This window comes from Embiotoca jacksoni, unplaced genomic scaffold (genome assembly GCF_022577435.1).
Source record: "Embiotoca jacksoni isolate LCO1_2020_lvr unplaced genomic scaffold, fEmbJac1.0.p SCAF_2, whole genome shotgun sequence".
NCBI classification, from domain to species: Eukaryota; Metazoa; Chordata; class Actinopteri; family Embiotocidae; genus Embiotoca; species Embiotoca jacksoni.
In genome coordinates, this window is record NW_027185340.1 from 21,748,991 (window position 1) to 21,771,323 (window position 22,333).

General features: G+C 39.2%; 1 protein-coding gene across 3 annotated transcripts; it reads left to right on the top strand.

Annotated features, from left to right (window-relative positions):
* Nucleotides 1-379: 379 nt before the first annotated feature.
* On the top strand, nucleotides 380-22,120 carry ift88 (intraflagellar transport 88 homolog). 3 transcript variants are annotated; one of them, XM_069155047.1, is made up of 26 exons: nucleotides 380-530; nucleotides 681-743; nucleotides 1,324-1,383; nucleotides 2,108-2,161; nucleotides 2,685-2,748; nucleotides 3,053-3,122; nucleotides 3,626-3,716; nucleotides 4,289-4,393; nucleotides 4,985-5,087; nucleotides 5,587-5,933; nucleotides 6,997-7,067; nucleotides 7,259-7,345; nucleotides 7,945-8,044; nucleotides 9,583-9,669; nucleotides 9,813-9,999; nucleotides 10,307-10,415; nucleotides 10,513-10,663; nucleotides 10,748-10,863; nucleotides 11,512-11,564; nucleotides 11,662-11,727; nucleotides 11,832-11,938; nucleotides 14,793-14,874; nucleotides 16,507-16,521; nucleotides 16,735-16,785; nucleotides 19,853-19,960; nucleotides 21,054-22,120. In XM_069155047.1, the coding sequence occupies exons 1-26, from the start codon at nucleotides 450-452 to the stop codon at nucleotides 21,173-21,175; spliced, it is 2,550 nt and encodes an 849-aa protein (XP_069011148.1). In that variant the 5' UTR covers nucleotides 380-449; the 3' UTR covers nucleotides 21,176-22,120. The 3 variants fall into 3 exon arrangements, with proteins under 3 accessions (XP_069011148.1, XP_069011149.1, XP_069011150.1); XM_069155048.1 differs by lacking the exon at nucleotides 16,507-16,521; XM_069155049.1 differs by lacking the exons at nucleotides 16,507-16,521; nucleotides 16,735-16,785.
* Nucleotides 22,121-22,333: the final 213 nt, after the last annotated feature.

Sequence of the window (22,333 nt, forward strand, 5' to 3'; positions counted from 1 at the left end):
CACGCTGATAACAGAGGTACGGTGGCCTAGAAAGCCCAATCAAAGAACGTGAAAAAGAGCACATGGGACATTCGTCGCCAAGTATTACAAATATCCACAAATAACTCTTAGCTAGTCGCTTTTAGGTTATATTGATGTTATTATATCGTTTGATATCAAACAGAAACGAAACGTGAGGTAAATAAACAAATCGAAGTTGGTGCTTACGCTTGTATCCTAGCAACGAATGAAATCGGCTTCAACCAATTCTGTTAGTCTTTGATGATGACTGACGCATACGTGACCAATCAGAAGTATCATAAGGGGTACTGTCCCGCCTACACCGCTTTGCATTGTGGGATTAGACCTTAAAACGACAACAAACCGCTTTATTTGTGCTTTTACCTTGCAGAGATCATTGTTTGTTTCCCATATTCAAGAGTATTGACAGAAGGACAACAGAGACAGGAATGGAAAATGTGCATTTGGCTTTGGAGGAGGAGGATCTTTATTCGGGTTACAATGACTTCAATCCCACATTTGACTCCGAGGTGAGTTAGACACGAACCTATGTTACATCAATTAGCTGCAGGCGGTATTTGGAGCATTTAAGTGTCCAACTAATGAAAATGAGCTGCTGCAATTTGCATTGGATAATGGGTTTATAAAGAATATAGATTAACTGTTGAATGATTTAAAAGGAGTTGGAAAATGATGCGGGCTTCCAGCAAGCAGTGAGGACAAGCCATGGAAGAAGACCTCCGGTAAGTACCGACTGTTTATGTTGTGAGGCAGATACTTTAGATGAGTAGTTTGTGTCCTGTTTGCTCTCATTTGTTAATACTAGTGGTGAAAGAAGTATTCAGGTACTTTACTTAAGTAAAAGTACTAATACCAGCTGTTAAAATACTGCAATATTGCATTTTAGTGCTGTAACCACATTATGCAATGATTATTACACTAATCTACAGTAACAGAATATATTCTATAAAATCATATTTGTATATATTTTTTTTATTCTGTAAGAAACACATATCTTTAAAAAGTCAACAACTCAGAATTATTAATTGTTTTATTGAATTTAAAAAGCAAGATAATGTTCTCAACCCATAAAGGAACATTTTAGCCTTTAGTTCATCAGAACATTTTATCTTTTTCACTGGACAGGAAAGGTTTGAAAAACTGAAAACTTTAAAGTAGCCAAAGCTGTCAGACGAATGAGGTGGAGCAAAAAGTGCAACATTTGCCTCTAAGAATTGGTGAGGGACAAATATAAAGTTGCACGAGGAAAACTACACCACTGGTAAATACTCCTAAAACAAATGCTCTGTCTCAATCATCCAGATGACTGCCAAATTTCCTGGCACTGCCATTGGAGTGCGGCCGTTAGCAACTTCTTTCGGAGTAAGTACAATGAAATTGAATCATAAAGAATGAGCCCTGATTTAAAGAAACAACATTTGCTGTTCAAGTAATCTTGTAAAGAAGAGTAAAAAAACCCAAAATAAAAACCTTACACCTGGTGTGTAGCTGAAGATTGTTTTCATTGTGATCTACAAAACAAATCTACAAAACACATGGACACTTTCATAGTTACGAACAGTGTTGGGAAGGTTACTTTTAAAATGTAATAGGCTACAGATTACCGCTTATGCTGTTAAAATGTAATAAGTAATGTGACTATTTTAATTACTATTAGTACACATTGATTTGATTGACACACGTGAGGTGGTGCAAATTCAAACAAGAGGACGAATCAAAAATATGACTTAAAATTCGAGCGCATATACTGTCAAATAAATGGAGCATGTCTGGATGTAGACGACATTTCTGCATGGAAAATGTATGCAAAGCAACAAAATGCATATTATATTATGTATAAGCTTTTTACTGAAAAGAATATATTTGGATCTCGCCTCTTCTAATCATAATTGTAATTTATTTACGTATTTTTCTGAGTACAGATTACAATTTCATTTGATTGTAACTCAGTTACATGTAACTAGTTAATCCCGAGCACTGATTATGGATGAACATGTTTTTATCTAATATTTGCTTGTTAAACAACATCATCAGGTAAAAGCACCGAAATGATTCCCATCTAACTTCCACTTGTTTTCTGATGAAGTCTCGGATCCCTATGGCCTCTTCAATGGGCAGACCGATGACTGGAGCTGTACAGGTGAGAAGGACTGACCATTCAAGTGTGCGTTTCAGGTCCTACATAGTTTTTTTACCATGTTGTTTTATTACTTGATTACAAGGGTTTTTAAAAAAAATATATATATATATTTTTTTTATAGGTTTTACTTAGCCTTGCATTACCAGACCTAAATTGTCTTTGTTAATATATGGGTCTGGCTACACTCCCTTCAAGATTGTTTCCAGTTTTTGCATCCTAAATAGTGTAGACCTTGAGTTGATTTGAATTGGCCTATAACGACTTCCACTGACCACCATAACATATCAGCCAGCGGGGCTGAGTAACTTTAATGCAAACAGGGTTTCTAGAATACAACCACAGCGAAGAAAACTGAAGCTGTGAGCAATAGTCAGGTGAAGCCAGACTAAGTTTTACTGGCAGTCTTACAAACTTTTGTATGTTAACAACTGGCCAGTATCATGTATTTAATCAAATCTTTATGACAACCTATATATCTATATTTCTATATTGTTTTTGTTGTGCGTGTTTTTAAATGTGACAGGATGGAGCAGCCCGACCAATGACTGCTGTGAGAGCAGCAGGTTACACCTCTTCCATGACCCGTGGTAAGTTTAAAGGAGTCACAAAAATAAATAGTCTATTACAGCTATTTTAGTGATTCACTCTCACTATGTTTGTGTTGACTCATACTTGCTAATGGTTTAAATTTAGAGCCTGTATCTGTTCGTTATTACTCTGTCTGCGTTGCTGATGTTCCTCTTGAATACACAGTTGTAGAGAGGATGCATTGTGCAGCAGCGGGAAGCAGGAGTGTTATTCCTTTTTTATTTGGTTATAATGTTGACAAGCTCAAGTGAAATTTTTATAGTATTTTTAAGGAAAGATTTAATATGTATTTTGTATTTTCAGGCTCAAACTTTGACCCTCTGGGCCAGTCCAAAGGTCCTGCACCTCCACTTGAATCAAAGAACGAGGACACGTGAGTTGTCACTCTTTAAACTCATTTGTCTGTTTTAGTGAGGAAAAGACCTGCATAGAGTAGAGCTGTATTGAAACTAAATTTCAGCCATAATAACGAGTAATTGCTGTATTCAAAGAAAAAGTGTAAGCAATTAAGAGGACAAAATAACAGTTTACAGTGGAACTAAAAATAACATAAACAGGTTGGGGTCGAAACATATTTTTCACTTATAGTAACTAATAATTCCAATATGTTTACTGCAAGTATGTTATTTTGGAGCATCAGCTTTGCTTTACTGTGCATCTTACAAACTGTATAGAGTATTTGGTCAAATGAAACTTGGACAAGGATCTAAACAGTCTCTAAGCAGCTGCATCCTGTTAACCAGGTAAAGAAAGGATTGGGCTTTCTAGCAACAGAGTCACTGTATTGTGTGCCTAATGTTCTTTATGTTCTCATGGTTCTGTCTTGTGTGCTTAATGTTCTTTATGTTCTTGTGGTTCTGTCTTGTGGTGTTGCAGGCCTGAGGAGAAGATCAAGATCCTGGAGAAGAAAGTGAATGACCTGATAAAAGAGAGCTGCATGGCACAGAGCAAGGGAGCCGTACAACTGGTCAGACTCTGTCATTGTTTAACTAATAATAGCTGTCTGGATTTAAAGGGAAGGGCCTCTAAGTGAAGCAGTAAACAGTGATTTATTTTTGATTGTCTAGACTCTGTACTCCATCACACTGGACTGAGCATAAGGTTTAAAGTGTTAGAAAGACAATACATTTTTTAACAACTTCAATAGTTTTAGCTCATTTGCTTTTTTCCATACGTACAAATAGCTGTAGGTGAAATTACATAAAGTTTATCCCCCTTCTTATTTTCTGTGCTTGTTCATATGTAGGATACCGTACTGAATCAGCATTTACTGCAACAAATTGAGTTTGTAATTGACAATGAAAAGCATTCTGATGCATTTAACTGCTTGATTTGTCAGTGCTGATGATCACGTTTACCAGACAAGGACGTGTTTCACTCACTTTTACTGTTTTTCATTTTGGTGTCCCTGCTCATGAAGTGTGTGTGTGTGTGTGTGCGTGCGTGCGTGCGTGTGTGTGTGTGTGTGTGTGTGTGTGTGTGTGTGTGTGTGCGTGTGCGTGTGCGTGTGCGTGTGTGTGTGTGTGTGTGTTTCTACAGGCTCTTGAAAAAGCCAAAGAGGCTGGGAAGAAGGAGAGAGCACTGGTCAGACAGAGGGAACAGACCGGCAATGCGGAGCACATCAATTTCGACCTGAGCTACTCTGTAAGTCAAGCTGCTGCTGCAAGTCAGTGACTGTTGTGTTTATCAGTCCCTCCAGGAAATAGTGATCTTGTAATAACAGAAATTAATGCATATTTTCTCTGCAATAAAGTTCCTCGATAGAAGCTCTTCTGAAGGTATTATGGTACAAAGTCAGCCTTTTTAAACAAAGCTTGCCTCATCAATAAAAATAACTTCTATCTTGACTTTCATCACTAATGAAAACATTGACTAAAGTATTTCCAACTTTTACTGTGATGTGCTGTGTGCTTATTACGATGCAATTACAAATGGCTCTTTCTTTATTAGGTATTGTTTTTTTAAACTGTCTTTGTTGTTTCTGTCAATCACATTTGATGATTTGAATGTGTTTTTAAATAAGAGGGAGACACAGTGAAGACGTATCTGGCAGCCAGCAGAGGCCATGTTTGTCCTCAGAGTCAGTGGACTTAACCACTCATCTATGTGGGCACAGCTCACAGAAGACAGATTCAATTTAAAGTTTGTTTCCATGAATCACTGTCTGATTTCACTGCCTGACTTTTTTTATGATTTGATTTAGAAATATTGAATGTTTTTGAATGTCATTACCAGGTTTTGCTCAACCTTGCCAACCAATTTGAAAACAATGAAATGTACCCAGAAGCCCTGAACACATACCAGGTTATTGTGAAGAACAAGATATTCAGTAATGCAGGTGAGCAGTCATTGTAAAACAGGTTTAAATCCCTCCTTGTAATACAACTACGTACATTAGGAGGTGATAGTGAGTCACTGTTGCATCCAGGCTGTGTGACTCAGTTTGCCCAGAAATCTGTGACCCATCAGATTCTGAGTGGGACACTCCACTTACAGAATCTGATGGGGGACAGATTTCTGGGCAAACTGATAAGTAAACTATCATGCTCTGCCTGAACTACATGTCAGATGATTGGATACATTTGAAACGTCCTTGTCCCTCAGACGTTGTGTATCGGGTGTGTCCGACCTTTTCTGTAACTTTCCGAAACGGTTGATCTTAAACTCGCTACAGCTTGTGATTGGTCAGCTGTGTGAATTTCAGAGGAGAGGCTCTCTTTCTGGTTTTTTTAGTTATACAACTATTTGTGTTGCTTTTAATGTACATAACCAAGTGCAATGCTGTGAATATCCACCTGCAGAGATTTGTCCTCAAACTACATGTGCTGCTCCTCCAGGCCGCCTGAAGGTCAACATGGCCAACATCTACTTCAAACAGAAGAACTACCCTAAAGCCATCAAATTCTACCGAATGGCCCTGGACCAGATCTCCAACGCTCACAAAGAGATGAGGATAAAGATCATGCAGAATATCGGCGTGGTCTTTGTTCGCATGGGCCAATACTCAGACGCCATAACATCTTTTGAGCACATCATGAGTGAGAGTCCCAACATCAATACGGGCCTCAACCTCACCTTGTGCTACTACGCCATCGGCGACAGGGAGAGGATGAAGACGGCCTTTCAGAAGCTCATTTCTGTTCCTCTGGGAATCGATGAGGAAGACAAGTACATCCCATCTAATGTGAGTTTTCAAATGCAGTCATATTTGTTTATTCATAAAAACACATGAATTCATTGCACGTAGTAAACTGATTATTTGTTGATCTTCACTTTGGGTGGAAGGTGTCATTGCTTTGGTATATTTAAAATGCACTGGAGGACAGGATCACCTGTCAGTTACTCAACAGTGACATCTTTGACTGTGGATTTCTATCAGTTCTTGATTTTTCTATTTATTCTATTTTCTATTCTTATTCTATTCAACTTTAATGATTATGACTGCACACGCTGGTTTTGCAGTTGTTTTTATACTGGACAAATAAATTAATAGAATAGAAAATGAAGTAGCTTTCATCACCTGTTTATAAACGGGATCACTACAGCGGTCTAACAACTTCTAATTTATCAAAAGGAAAAGGCTGCTGCTAATTTAGTTTATTTATTTTTTAATTTATTTTTTTTATACATATATTAACAACAAGTAAGTCAAGGCAAGGTGTTTAAACTTTATTTGTACATCCCCATATTTATCTGAAAGGGCTTTACAGTCAGTACAGCATACAACATCCTGTGTTATCCGACCCTTGAGTCAGATGAGGAAAAACTCACCAAAAAGACTCTTAATGGAAGAAACCTCAAGAGCTAAACTGGGGAATGATCGCTTCTCCACGTTGGACAAGGCACTAGGTGACGTGTACAGAAAAGCAACATAGATGATTTAGAGTAACTATCAGGGTGACACAATTTTAAATTGTAAACATATATTGTAAATGCATATTAAGTAATATGTGAAAGCAGCACAAAAATAAAATTCCAAGAACAGCAGATAGATGCTCATCAGATATAATTGTCATTATAATCTCATTTGTAATTATTGTTTTCTGAAAAATAGCAGTTACGTAAACCGTCTCCTTTTTCTGAATTCCATATATTTTCTTCTGGTATGATGTCAATTCTCCTGTCAGTTCACTCGAGATACAGCGTCACTACTCCTCTTTCTCTTGTAGGTCACAATAAAATACTAATATTCATGAGAAAGTGTTTGTTGAATCCTGAATTAAAGCTTGTCATGTCAACTCTTTCAGGATGATGCCAATTCAAACATGGTCGTTGAGGCCATAAAGAACGACAAGCTTCACCAGATGGAGAGAAATCTGTAAGAAACTTTTCCCACCACACAACACAAACACCTATTTTTGTGGTTAGGCTCACGGTCTTTCCTTATCAAACCACTGACACACTCTCCTCTTGACCAAACACAAACTACTGCTGATTTAATCTGTGGTTGTAGCACTTTTTATTTCCTGGACTCATATCTCGTTCTCTGTTCCTGTATGTTGCTCATAGAAAAATCCAGGCCGAGAAGTACATCATGACTGCAGCCAAGCTCATCGCTCCAGCCATTGAGACTTCTTTTGCTACTGGATTTGACTGGTTTGTTACTGTTGAGTTTTTCATCTTAACATTTTGACCACCACAAGGCACACAGCTCTAAGACAGCCCTTTAAAAGAGATGGAGACACTAAAACATGACTTAAAACAAGAAGAAAGTTGATATTTTTTATGCTATTTGATAGTTCAGGGTCATCTTCCAGTTGCTCTCACCGCTGTAGTTAAAGTGTTACGGGGGGGGGGGGGGGGGGGGCTATTCATCCATATTAACCTTCTTTAGCCTCAGGATTGCATTGCATTTAATGAAAAAGCAGAATATGAAGACAGACAGTAAAATGACTTATTAAGAGATTTTTGGTCCCTTAATTTTTTTAAATTTAATTTTGGGGAATAAATGAGAATAGCTGCTAATACTGGTTGGTTACCCATTAAAGTGTCAAACAGCTCACACACACCTCACAGCCACAGTTCAGATGTGTTCTTTATTTTCATGTCCTACTCCAGTATACTGTCAGGAAAACCCATCTTGACATTGAGGAATCTACTAGCAACCAAAATCAAACTGCAGCTTCAATAGTTGAATGGAAATGATGCATTATGATGCATAAAACCATGTTTGACATGTGTGGTTGTTCTTTAAGGTGTGTGGACATGGTGAAGAGTTCTCAGTACGTTGAGCTCGCCAACGATTTAGAGATCAACAAAGCCATCACCTACCTCAGACAGAAAGACTTTAACCAGGTGAGTGTGCTTGTCGCTACGGCATAAAGGGAAATACCACTCAATTTGATATCTCTCTCCTCCGGTCTGTCTAGTGAAGGCCTACAGTGGGAGGAGAGGAGGGAGAACTACCTTTATCATCCCCTCTTAAGAATTTACTGCCAGATTAAGTTGTAGAACTGAATAAGACACCGAAATAATCCTCTGTAGTTTACCTCGATGGTTGTAATTGTATCTATCTGTCATAGATACACTTCACTGAGACCACAAGGGAAATTATTATGTTACAAGAAAATCAACAATAAAATAACAGAAGCAGAACTGCAGATCTCCAAAAGAAGACACTGAATATTGAATAAAGATATCTACAATGTATACATCAACATCTTGAGCCAGATTTTGCTAATATTTGCCACCTTGTAATAGAAATTTGACACTGAAGAGGTGCTGTATGTGTTAAAGTAGCAATTACTTCGAGAAATAGTGAGCATTTGAAAACTGTTATTTGTTCTTTTATTTTGGTTTTTGTTTCCATCTTTTTTTGCAACATTGCAGTTCCATACAACTATTAGCCAACGCTGTAGATATTTTTGTCAGTTTTTTCCTGCTAAGGCTGTTTGAACAGAGCAGCATCTGACTCAACATTTCCCCTTCTCATTGCCCTCCACTCTCTCTTGCTTTTGTCTTGTTTCCTTCCCATCTGCATGCCTAAGGTTGAGGTATGTGTGCCCTATGTTTCCATGTTCAAATTGGGTTGTATTTTTTCTTCCTTTAAACATGTATTTTTTCCAAATAATGGTACTGCCAAGAGACGTTGGAAGAGCAGTTATTGGTTTAAAACCCACAGACCAGTGAGGAAAATCTTTGTGCAGAGAAATTATAACCATGGTTCCTTCTTTGACAATAATTTACCACTTAACTATAAGTTAAGTTAAGGTATATGTATATATACATATATATATCTGTCTAAAGTTACAGTATTATAACTGCCGTAGCTAACTGCCTTGTGTTCAAAGGCTTTTCATCTGATGCATGTGTGTGGTACTTTTTCACCATTTACAGTGTTTACAGTGATGGTGGTTTAACCTGCATCATTTGTGCAGCTGTAGTGTAGCTGGTGGTTTGATAAAATGTAGAATTTTACACATTGATGTTGTTGGAAAATTTCCCCAGCATATAATGCACTTACAGTGACATAACAACCAATGAAATGAGAAGGGTTTGATTTCAGAAATACGTCTGAGGACAAAAATCTCTTTATATCAAAAGATCAGATGGTTGCAGCCTGCCAAATGTTCTCGTTAAAGTTTTTAGATACTCAACAACTTAAACAATAAATGCTGTCGATGTCTTTGTCAAAGTATACACATACTAAATACATCATTAAATGAATGGAGCATTTTAATAGTTCAAAGTGTATAATAAAGTTGGCGGTGTACATTTGTAGCTGTGTTATTGACTGGGGGAATTGGCTTGTGATTCAGTTATATAGCATTACTGGGAACATGCTAACACACTGTAGAGTTTTACCCTGATGGCATTTTACTTTGTGTTATCAGGCAGTGGAAACACTGAAGACATTTGAGAAGAAGGACAGCAGAGTGAAGAGCGCTGCAGCCACTAACCTCGCTTTCATCTATTTTCTGGTTAGAGTGTCCTACTTACTCATCAACTTTAGACTCTCAGATAACAAACAGTTATTGGTTGGAAAGCTACATCATTCAATTGGAGGAATTGAACAACAACCTTCCTTCCTTGTGCTTCCTCTCTAACCTTGACTCTCCTGCAGGAGAAGGACTACGACCAGGCTGAACGATACGCTGATGTCTCCATGAACGCTGATCGCTACAACCCTGCAGCGCTTATTAACAAGGGCAACACAGTGTTTGTGAAACAGGACTATGAGAAGGCTGCAGAGTTCTTCAAAGAAGCTCTAAGGAATGATTCCTCGTGCACTGAGGCCCTCTACAACCTGGGTAACACCTGCTTTTAGGACACAGCAGCAGTAATAATAAAGTGGCAGATAATCACAAAGGTGATTTACAGTAACATTAACTCTCCATAAGATTTCTTTCTTACACCTGGTGCTAAGCAGAGCCAAAATAACACAAGTGTTTTTGTTAGTTACAGACCGACACTGCTGTCGTTTTCTCGTCTAGTGCCCACGTTGTGTAAAAAGCAAACCTACTTGCTCTCATCTCTGGTTGTAGGTTGTTTAAGTGGCTCAATTGGCCATAAACCTAAAGTTGATGTACCATTTTTTCCCCCTTCACCTTCCTCCAGGTCTGACGTATAAGAAACTGAATCGCCTGGAGGAAGCTCTGGACTGCTTCCTGAAGCTGCACGCCATTCTGAGGAACAGTGCACAGGTCATGTACCAGCTGGCCAAACTGTATCCTCTTCATAAGAAGTGTGGTTTGCTGCGAGTTTGTCTGTGTGTCAGACAGGATTGAAACTGCATCTATCGGTCTTTGACGCTCTGGTCTCAGCTACGACCTTCTGGAGGATCCACAGCAGGCGATCGAGTGGCTGATGCAGGTGATCAGTGTAACTCCCACCGACCCCCAGGCACTGGCCAAACTCGGAGAGCTGCATGATGGCGAGGGAGACAAGTCCCAGGCTTTCCAGTACTATTACGAGGTTCAGAAAGTTTACTTGAACATGACATTTCGGCGCTGGATGCCTGTAAGTGTTCTGATGTTGTTGGGTTGTGTCACTGTCCAGTCCTTCAGGTACTATCCCTGCAACATCGATGTGATCGAGTGGCTCGGGGCTTACTACATCGAGACTCAGTTCTGCGAGAAGGCCATTCAGTACTTTGAAAGAGCCACACTCATACAGTAAGTAACAACTGTGTACAAGATAACAGCATGATAAGTAACAATTCAATGGACTGGTGTAAAATTATCAGGTTTGTAGCAACCCCCACAAGTTCTTAAATCATGTTTATATCCTGAGGGAAATATCTATGGAATTATGTCATTTGGTGTTTTTCTGATTTGATTATATAATGATAATTTTGTTGCAAAAGCCACAAAACCACTTTGTATCTGGAACAATTTTTTTTTTCTTAAACAAAGGGGCGAGATAATTTAATTTTGTTACTAATTGTCTCTTTTCAACAAGAAAATATTGTACATTCTTAAAAACACAAGAAAATCTTGAATTTGCAAGTACATGAGAAGTGGAGGAACACTTTATACAGAATACAGAACTTCTGTTTTGCATCGTGTTAATGCTGCAAAAGCAGCAGTAGCAGATGTACTAGTTGTGTTACATCATATAAGTGGAATGTAATGCATATTTTAATGTACTCCCCTTTTATATACAGTCTATGTGTCTTCAATGCTTTTAGTATTTTAAAATTGTAAAATATTATGTACAACAGAGTCTTTAGTTGAATAAAAGGATATGAATTTGTAAATAATATTTGATATCTTGGATGTTGAGTTCATTCTGATTGGATGTCTTTCTGCTGTGTTCCTCAGACCATCGCAGGTGAAGTGGCAGCTAATGGTGGCAAGCTGCTACAGAAGAAGTGGTGAGTATGACACCTTACTTACTTGACCTTTTTTTGCATTAAATAAGCAACATTGAAAAGTGAACTTACAAAGTCTGTTTAATTTTTTTCTTTGCAGGAAACTACCAGAAAGCTCTGGAAACTTATAAAGAAATCCACCGCAAGTTTCCAGAAAACGTGGAATGTAATTCATCCTGTTTTGTTACACAATGTTCAGCAAAACTCTCAACCAGCAGATCATCATCTCCTGGTCAGAGTGTAAAGAAAACTATGTTTCTTTGTGTCCAGGCCTGCGTTTCCTGGTGAGGCTGTGCACAGACATGGGATTGAAGGAAGTCCAAGAATATGCCAACAAACTGAAGAAGGTAGAGAAGATGAAGGAGATCAGAGAACAGGTAGAAGTTTCTAATTCCCTTTTTTTCTGCTGTCTGTCACCTATTGATACAATCTTGTGGTGATTCTTTCTGTAGGTAGATCATAGTTTTTTACAGTACTGATATCAAACTTGGGTGTCTGATAGTTTTTTCCTGGATATAATCTGTGACACAGGACGACAGACAAAGAACAGAGTCCCACGTATTTATATTGTAACTTTATTACGCAATTATGCAATAAATAGGTTACAGAAATCTCCCAAAAACAAAAGCTTATCCCCAAAGACGAAGCTGAAATCTATTTAACTATTAATATGGATGAGTTGGCACAAATAGAGAGAAATTTACTTAAATGAAACCCAATTCAATCAGCCTCATGTAATGTATTATTCTTATTAGGTACATCTGAGCATTATCAACATTATGGCGCCTGATAAATGACTTATTTACTCTGCAGTCGTACATTGCAGAAGTTTTGGCGCTTTCATTCATCATGTTTTCGTTACCTATGTGGTCTCATAGCGTCCTGTCATCTGCTCCTGGACGAGAGCTCGCTGATTGAAAATATACACGTGTCAGTTTTTTGCTACAAAATGGTACAGTGGTCACTGGAGCACTGGAAAGGCATGAAAACAGCTGGGTTTTTTTCTCTCCTGTTGATTTTTCCATGAATCAGGCTGTGTTAGGAGAGCAGATGTTGTACAGCTGTTTAACACCTGGCTGACACTAATCCTCGGTCCTTTGAAACAGCTCTGGTGTTTGGAGAGTTGTTCTCAGGTCTTGTGCCGAAGCAATTGTTTGGTGTCACCTGAAGCATCTGAATGGTTTAGATAAATTTGTGTATAACCAGGCAGGGAGATTATTGCTTTATTCTCTGATGATGGAAACGAAGCCTGTGTTTTTTCTTTTGAATCTAAACCTAGAATAAGTGGAGCAATGTTAGTTTGGCAAGCAATGGTTGCTTATAGCCGATTGGTTAAGACACTCGTATACAACCAGAATATTATCCTACAAAACCTACTTAAATAATCTCCATATACTCCAAACTAACATTCATTAGTTGTGTGCAGTATTTATATTTTATTTTCCTTTTTCTTCATCTTTGTCATAAGAGCACATCAATAAAGAGCCCTTCACACTTCCTGCATCTGTGTGTCCTAAAGGGGCCATTTGGGTTCGTGTGACATCAATTTAATCATCGTAGATTTGGGCAGATGACATCAAGGATGGAACGGCCAAGAACAGCCCATGTTTGTCACTGCATGGACTGTAGGCCCTATTAGCACGTCACCTGTGCATGCGCCATGAAAAACAAAGTATGTTTTAATTAATCACTAAGAGAGTACAAGGACAAACAGATAGTGATAAACCCTCCTTGAAGAGGTCACCATCAAGTTCATGACCGTTCACCATTGTGAAGCGACAATGTGCATCACATGGAGCCAGTAGAACAACGGAGTAGGTCCATTTGTAATTAAAGTATTCGCTGCCACACTTTGGAGCTGCTGTGATTTGTACATGCTTTTCATTGATAGTGTCCAAACAGTAGGTAGTTGCAGATTCTCTAGAAATCCTGTGACAGTATGTTACTACCCACTGTGCCCGGGACGAAGGCAACAAACTCCACCTCATGAGTACGTAGCCTACCATCAACTGTAGTATTGGTGGAACCACGTCTGTACTGGTCAGCACACACGGACATGAAAACCATGAGTTGGCTTTAACTTCATCAAACTTATGATGAAGTTTTAAATTAGAACAAAACAACATTGACAAAGAACATCTTTTGGGGAATTGTATCCATCTCTCTGGAGCCACAAAAGGCTTTAAACCACTTTTCTTTACACATTCAGTCATACTCTCAAGACCCGTAAACACACTCTGGTGAATACAATTGACTGAATTCCCCTTTGAGTGGGGACTCCAAGGAACTCCCAGGAATATTCTGTTGTAATATTTGTGATTTATGATCTATACTTCATCCAACTCTAAATCAAAGTTGGGTAAGAAAATCCCCCTAGAGTCCCAAATATTGAAGAATTCTAATTATTTCTGTAATGCAGTCTTATCGTGAAGAATGTAATGATTTCGTAGAAAGACCGGCCTGAGACCCACAGCTGGAGGTGGTGTGGGGCCAGTCAGGTTGTGAAGAAGGCCAGATTCAGAGTAGTGGAGTCGTGTGCCTCGGTCCTGTGGAGACATTTACCAGAGCCAGGGACAGATTAGGAGGATGACTTTTTCAAATCACAACCAGCTGCTCTTAAATCAGAGACGCTGCTGGACCAGAAAAACAATCCGACAGAAAGTGACAGACAGAGCCAGAGGGGTGACTCATTAATCCCGAAATTCTCCGATCCACCGACAGTGAAAAACAGCTGCTCCTTCTAAAATAACTGTAGAGTGTATGAGATGATGAATAATTAGAACCAAAAACTATTATATGGAGTCTCCTTAAATCAGTGATCTGGTTCTGTCTGGTGATGAGTTTATGCTCAGTAAGTTTGTTTTTCCGTGGCATATCCATTACCCTTGTTTTTATTTTCATTTCTCTTCATTTTGTCTTCATTTTTACTACTAACTGTTTATGACTGTCGTGTTTCTGCAATGTACTCCCATTATAGTTTATTTCACACAAACTGGAAATGTAAGACTTCTTTACATGTAACATTTTACACATATTATCAAATTACATGTTCTTTGAATGTTTTTTTTGTTTTTTTTTAATTCAGTTTAAAAAAAACTGACTTAATTTACGAGATCGTTTTTTTTTTTGTAAAAACTTTATATGGCATTTGAAGTTATGTCCTTGAGCGCAGTGTCTTTGTATTTTTCCTAATCTGTCTCCACCCTTCTGCATCTGTTTTTCTTCCTGCAGAGGGTGAAGTCGGGACGGGAGGGCAGTGCGAGAGGTCGAAGAGAAGGCAGAGAGGGCAGAGAGGGCAGTGCAGGGAGCGCCGGTGAGTCGCTAGTTATCATGACATACATGCTTCCGGTGTGAAAACATCCAACACACTCTACAGCTACCTCCACACAATATGCACACTAAGACCTTAAACAGTACAAACTCGTATCTTCATTTTAAATGAACATGTCGACCTGATTGATGTTAGAATTGCTTAGAAACCTGTTGTGTATACAGAGTCCCCGACATCAATAAGTGCACATACAATATTGCAACCCAGTATCACACCAATGTGTGTAATACACCTATCAGCCCACAACATGATGTAGTGTCAGTGTCACATTTCCCTCTCCTTGTGTACATATTTTACATCATGGAAGTAACTAACTTAGGTTACTTGAAAGAAATCCATGCTTGAATTTGACTGGAATATGCGTCTCTGATGTGGAAGTCCCGTGTCAACCTCTTTTCTGTGCGAGCTTCACTCTTTATACTTTTTTACATGACCTTATTGGACCCTGGGCAAACATGCGTGTCCTTTTCACGCCTTGGTGAGGCAAAATGTGACACACACGGTGTCCCCCTAGTGGACTGACGGGTGTATTACCTACATGGGCACGATACCCGGCTGTATAATAAGTAGGGCAATGATTCAAACACCAGTACTTTTCGGATTCACTTTAAAAATGCATGTAGCATAGCGTTTTGAAAAAGAACAGGCATCAAATATGTTGGACTTGAATGCTTGCACTGCTGTTTTGACTGTATTTAATTATATGAAGTTATTTTATGGCTGTTTGTGTTGAAACAACAATTAACATATAGGAAGTTAGTTTTTTCTGTTAAATTTGAAAAAAGGGATAAAATCATATATATATTTGAAAAAATATTGTTTTGGTTTTGTTACTAGAGCCTTAACAATACCCAGCTTGTAAGATTTGATCTTAGAAAGCCTGCAATCAGAACTGTACGTTGATCAAATTACCAACATTTCCCTCAACACATTCATCTTTTTTGTGTCATGTGTCACCACTTCTTTCTGTCCTCCACCTGATGTTCACACATGCAGCAGCACGCATCTCCACACCTGTCCACACCTCTCCTAAGAAGTCCAGCATTATGGGTATATTTCTTCACACCACACTGTGGCGGTGTGTTCAGGTGTCTGTATCCTGTCTGATAAGGAGCCCTGAACACACTGAGCCTATGAGGCCACAGCAGACGCTGAAGTTTTAGCACTCCTTCACGACACATCCACAACAAATACACACACACACAGACTGGCTCTCACACTGGAAAACTGGCCCATCAGCAAATTTCGAATGCAATCCAGACATACTAGAGAGCTGCCAAAAACTGTAACACGGCCTGATTTTTCTCATGCTGTGCAGCTGAACATCTCCAGTAGTCTCCGGTAGTATAGTTAGATATATATCTTTATTTAAAGCACCTGTTAATGTGCTTGTTGCTCCACCCAGCCAAGACTTCCATTACTCCTGTGTCCTGATGAATTACTTTAAAAACAAACGCCAGCTTTTTATTGTCCCATAGCTGAGTAGTTCCCAGAGCCTCCAACCAGACCTGTTACAACCATCACAACATAGTCTCCCATGTTCAGTCCCTAAATATTAGCTATAAGTTGTTTAACTAAACCCCCCATTCCTTTTCTTGTTTTATGGCACATCAGATGATGTCAAACCAGGTGAGAATGACGGTTATAAAACACAAAGAAGTTTGTGGTCATCAGCATTCATTACACGAAGCAGACTCTTCTCTTCTCTCTGTGCTCTTTATGTTTTTTATTCTATCTGTGTGCAACAGTCCGACTCTGTAATCTGTCTTTTCCGTTTGTCTTTCTACCCGTTTCTTTCTGCCTTCATCTGTATTCTCTCTCTGCTTCCTTTTTGCTGCCCAGTATCTCAGCCTGAGTCCAAACAATTCAGTCCACTGTTGGACTCAGGGAGAGGTATGTAAGATCATGACTCATAAATAATAAGGTGAGACCTCATCTGTGTCTTGTAGGATTGTGTTTCGAGCCATTTGTACTTGGACAAAGAGATTGGGGCTTGCTTGTGTCATGAGTTGTTGTTAACTCTGAGGATTTCAGACATCCACTGTATAAATCTTCAGTCGAACAAACTGCTGAAGAATTAAACTGTGACTGTTTACCCTTGACCGCACAACCACATGACCTGCTGACGAGCTGAGAAACAAAAACAACAAATTCTGTTACTCTTATTTTCCTTTCTTGCTTTCTATTTGTGAAGAAAAACGAGGATTTGTTTTAATTACAACCATTTCAACATTAGTTTCATTTTGAACAACTAACAATATTTATTAGTGATCAGCTTAACAATTATCAACCCTTCACACAAGGTCGCTATACATACAGGAGATTTTGCGTTCAGGAGCGGTGACACCTTACTACTGTCATTTTTAATTTTACTATTACTAGTTTCATTAGAAAGTTTAATATATTTATAGATAAAAAAGAAAAAAAAAATCAGATTCCTATACTCTGTGAGAATTTAATGTGATTCCCAACAACCTTGTGAGTGAAGCATTGTAAAGAGACACAGCAGAAGAGAGTGACTTTAAACAGTTTTCCCAAGTTAAGAAATCCATCTATAGTGTTGTGATCAAAACAGCTGAACCTGGTCCAGAAATCTTCTGACAGGTAGCTGTGATGTCACACTGTGGTGTGTGTTTGCACTGAGCGCTCTCATGGAGGAGGGGTGTGTGTGTGTGTGTGTGGGGGGGGGGGGGGGGGGGGGGGTTGATCTCCCAAACCTCGTGTTTGCTGCTTTGTACACTTTGTAAAAGAGGCTGTGCAGCGCTTTTATATTTTTGTCACTTAACTTCTAAATTAGACTGAGGTTGCAGCCATGTTGGGTTTGAGGGTTTTAATTTGTACTCATGTAATCTTGTTTTTCAAATAAACTTAAGCAGGAAATTGAGTGGCGAAAGACAGAAAGTTGTGTCATCCGCTGGTGCCGGCAGTCCGAAAGCCAGCATGCACTGAGCGTACATTTTTGGGGGTTTGGTCCCGGTGCAGATATGTTTCTTGGTCTCCTCTCCTCCCACTTCCCAGCATGCTTTGTTTCCTCCAGGACTTTTAAGAATAAATCAGACAGATAATCAGATGTTGGTGATTGGTAGAAATTGTATTCATTTTTGATAAAAACATGTGGTTTAGAACATTTCAATCAAGGCAAGATCAGATAGCCAACATGAAATAAGCTGTGGCTCAAAACCACAAGTGTACAAGGTGGGAGGGTGAAATATATATGATTGCATTTAGTGATCCAGGCTCTCACTTTACTAAAACAAATGGGATGTCAGAGGATTTTAGCCTAGAGCAAGTTACATCTGTAAAGATTTAAGGTGAACAAGTGATAGTATAAGAATATTCAATACTCAACAGGGTCCTTGCAGAAATGTTGTGGTTATTTGTGCTAAAGTACCTATGACAAAGTTAATTGTGGAAACTGTTACACATGGTTCATTCTAAGTTTAGCTTCCAACCTGTTGTGTCATCACTTCTGTCTGTGTCTCCCAGTTGTGTTTCATAGAAGAGAAAAGCCACTGAAACTGTCAAAGAAAAGAAAAAAACATTTCCAGCAGAGGTTTCAGTCTGTGAGGCCTTGTTTGAGATATTATTGACTTTGAGGGAAGGTGGAATATCAGGCCTCCTTCCTGTTTTTCAGCTTTCTACCAATGATCTGTTCATTTTCCAAGGCTACCTGGCAGCCAGATGTTGGCTGCTGCTGCTGTCTGTAACCATGTCTGTCCTACAGTTCACTGGAACACACACACACACACACACACACACACACACACACACACACACACACACACACACACACACACACACACACGCACACACACTCATACTCCAACATATTGTGAGGAGTATCAGCTGAGTATGTGATGTGTAGGACTGGAGCTGGTGCCGTTATTCACATACCGTTTGTGAGGCCTATTTGCAGTATATTTACAGAGTTGCTCCAGGAATGTGCAGGACACGCCCCCTTCAAACCCACGTCAATGCCAGCTGTGATTGTGTGTGAAACTAGTTAAAAAGCTACCAGGGGACCAAAACTCTTCAAATCAGGAGAATAGAAAACAAACCAAAGTACTCCAGGATCATGACCTCTTGTTTGGAAAAACATTGTATTATGGTCAGCTTTTATGTATAAAAATGTTTTAAAAAAAATAGCCTAATTTAAAATGAGTTTAATTCAGCGCATGTGGAACATGATGTTTGGTGTTGTGGAGATTTGTCTGATAAAAAAGGTTGGAAAGCACCGTCCACCGCGGTGATGTAGTCGGCTTTGAAATTGTTACCACACCATAGCTGACATTTTGATATGACAGCAGCAGTTTGAAGACGGACAGAGAACTGCAGAAACTTTATGGATAGATATAAAACTATGACAAGTTGTAGTGGTCAGTTTATATTTATTTCATTTTCTGTACTCTGTTCAAAACATCACAATAACATTTAAGGGCGGCACGGTGGTGCAGTGGTTAGCACTGTCACCTCACAGCAAAAAAGGTTCCGGGTTCAAATCCGGTCCTGGGCCTTTCTGTGCAGAGTTTGCATGTTCTCCCTGTGCTTGCGTGGGTTCTCTCCGGGTTCTCCGGCTTCCTCCCATCATCCAAAACCATGCACCTCAGGTCAGGTTACCTGGCGCCGCGCTAGTGGCAGCCTGCTGCAGCAGCTCCCCCCTGAGAGCCCCCCCCCCCTGCTGTAGTGAAGAAATTTCCCCTCTGGGATTAATAAAGTGTATAAAATCTAAAAAAAAAAAAAAAAATCGAATCGGGATCTTAAATGTGCAAAAACACATTCAAACACACACTGCTGAGGTTAAAATTGTCCTGTTAACCTTTAAGCAACATTAACTGGTTCAGCTTTAAGGAGCATGTAAACACCTTTCAACTGTCAGAACAGTTGATTCTGATTATGACTGATGCTTTAAAAAGGTCACGATTCAAGATGCGTGTGTGTGTTTGTGTGCGTTTGTGTGCAGACAGCGGCCACAGCAGCAACAGCACCAAAGGAGAGCGCCTGAGCGCCAGGATGAAGTCACTTCCCGGTTCCAACGAGCCCTACGAGGCCAGCAGCCCAAAAGAACTAGGTGAGGAAATCATATTTTTTATATCCTCCTCTGCAGTTAATGATAGATCGTCTGACTTATATTTTTAAACCCTTCGTGTTCTCGAGGTTCTTTTACCATCTTCACACATGAATCACATAATATAGAGTTGATACAGAGTTTGGATCTCTTGCTTCTGTTTAACCCACTAAAATACGGTAATTTACATAAATATTCCCACAACAAGAAGTTTAAGAGACGATGATGAAGGAGATAAATAGTCCTCATTTATTTATATTTACAATCAGCATATGAAAGTATGCTAAATGGTTTATAATGGGCTATGATGTAGTTGTAAGGCAAAAGTCTGTTATTTATTCAGTGTTGATAGTAACTGGGAGGGAGGTGGGGTTCACAGTAACAGTGGATGTGATGGTGGAGGATCGGGGAACTTTAAGTGTTACAATAAACAATAAGTACATAAAAAATTAAAAGGTAAATCCATTTATTTACTGGAGTATTTGAAGACTTTGTATTACCGCGGTGACAAAAATTCTTCATAGACATATCAGAGGCTGTGTTCCAAATTACATACTTCTCTAATTACCCTAACAAGTCGTGCTCTTCCATGTCAGTACTCTTGCTTGTGTTGTGTTTGAATGTCGACAGGGTAGTGTTGTTTCAAACCGTACACTGAAGAGTCTGTGTGCATTTACCCGAAATAACCGCAGCATTTTGTAGTATTTCGTACCTCTTTTTAACACACAATAAACACATGGATGATTTCTGTCCATCAGCTGTATGCTGGTTCTTAGTGAAAAATAAAGTTTTGTTCAGTGTTCAGGAACAGCTGCAGCTTCCTGAGTGGCCTTAATTTAATAATGTGTTATGTCACACAGTTCATATGGTTGAAAGTTGTAAAGTATAATCAGAATCGTCTTTACCACTACAGCCGCCATCAATGAGCTCTAAACAGTGTGCACATGGACTCACTCTCAAATACTACTTTAATTGCACGTAGTATTTTAAGGGCATTTTGTAGAATCGCTATGTGAATCCTAAGTTCAGTAATTATCAGTATGCGTGGTCGGAAACATCTCATAACGAGCTACACCTCTGTTCCTGTCATGTGTAGATGCGTCCTACGTGGACCCTCTGGGGCCTCAGGTGGAGAGACCAAAAACAGGAGCCAAGAAGCGCGTGGAGGATGATGACTTTGCGGATGAAGAGCTGGGAGACGACCTGCTGCCTGAGTAGCTTCTTCCGCTGTCTGCCTTCACTGCGCTATCAAAATATTATCTCTTGTGTTATGTGTGGTAAGGAGAGCCACAGACTTCACCACAGAACTGGAACTGTTTATATTCAGATATAAATGATGGTCCACAGACTCTTCAGAGTCGAGGAGTGAGATGAACACATCAGCCTCGGTAAAGTTAAATATTTATACATCTCGTGTAGCAGAGGAACACCGAGAATAAATGCAAAGAAGTCCGACCAGAGGCTGGTTTCAGTGAAGTCTGGAACTATTAGGACAGATTAGTGTGTCCATCACACTGGCTGAGACGGTCACTATGAGGTTAAAGTGCATGTTTTTTAATTAATTTTGCCATTAATATCAGATGAATTCTGTAAAATATCACAGACATTTTTGTACGTAATGTTACTGAGAACACTCACCTCTCTGTCTGCCACTGTGTTGGAGTTCAGCGCCAGAAAACTAAAAAAACAGATCACTTTCCCGATAGTTTTGAATGCACTTCCAATGTGTGAGCCTGGGAACCTTCTGGAAAATCCATCAACATAAACATATGTAACCCATCCACTCCAGGTCCTGTTCAGTTATCTTTGGCATTTTGCACTTCTAATATTACATATGTTTGTTTATTTTTTCAATATTTCTTTCTTTCTTTGTTTATATCTTTGTAGTTCATTATATAATTAAAAGACAAAATACGTCAAAATGAGAGTTGAGTTTCATCCTGAGCACAGAAAGTTTCAGCAAAACCATGAAGTGTGTGAAGTTTTTCTAAAACACACCTACAATCTGAGTATTTGATGGGGAGTTGTGTGGCCAGGCAGTGGATCAAACCAAAGTGTGGTGGGGGGGAGGGAACTGTCCTGAATGAAGCTTTAATTGGCCTTTTATATGCTTAATATAATGTAAAGCTTAATGGCATAAATTCACAGCAGACATTACACCAACGGGACAGACAAAAAAACAGCAAAATGTTCTTTGATTGTTAAATAAATTATTTGTATCCGCTCGAGGTCATCTGACCGTGACTTCTTAGGTTGTTTTTTTTTTTTTTCCTATTTTGTAATGAAGACAGAGTTAACTTTAAAGGTTTTACATTGCTGGCTCCAGTTTATCAAAAGAATGAAGTAGAAGCCGGTGTGGCGCCAGGATCCAGCAGC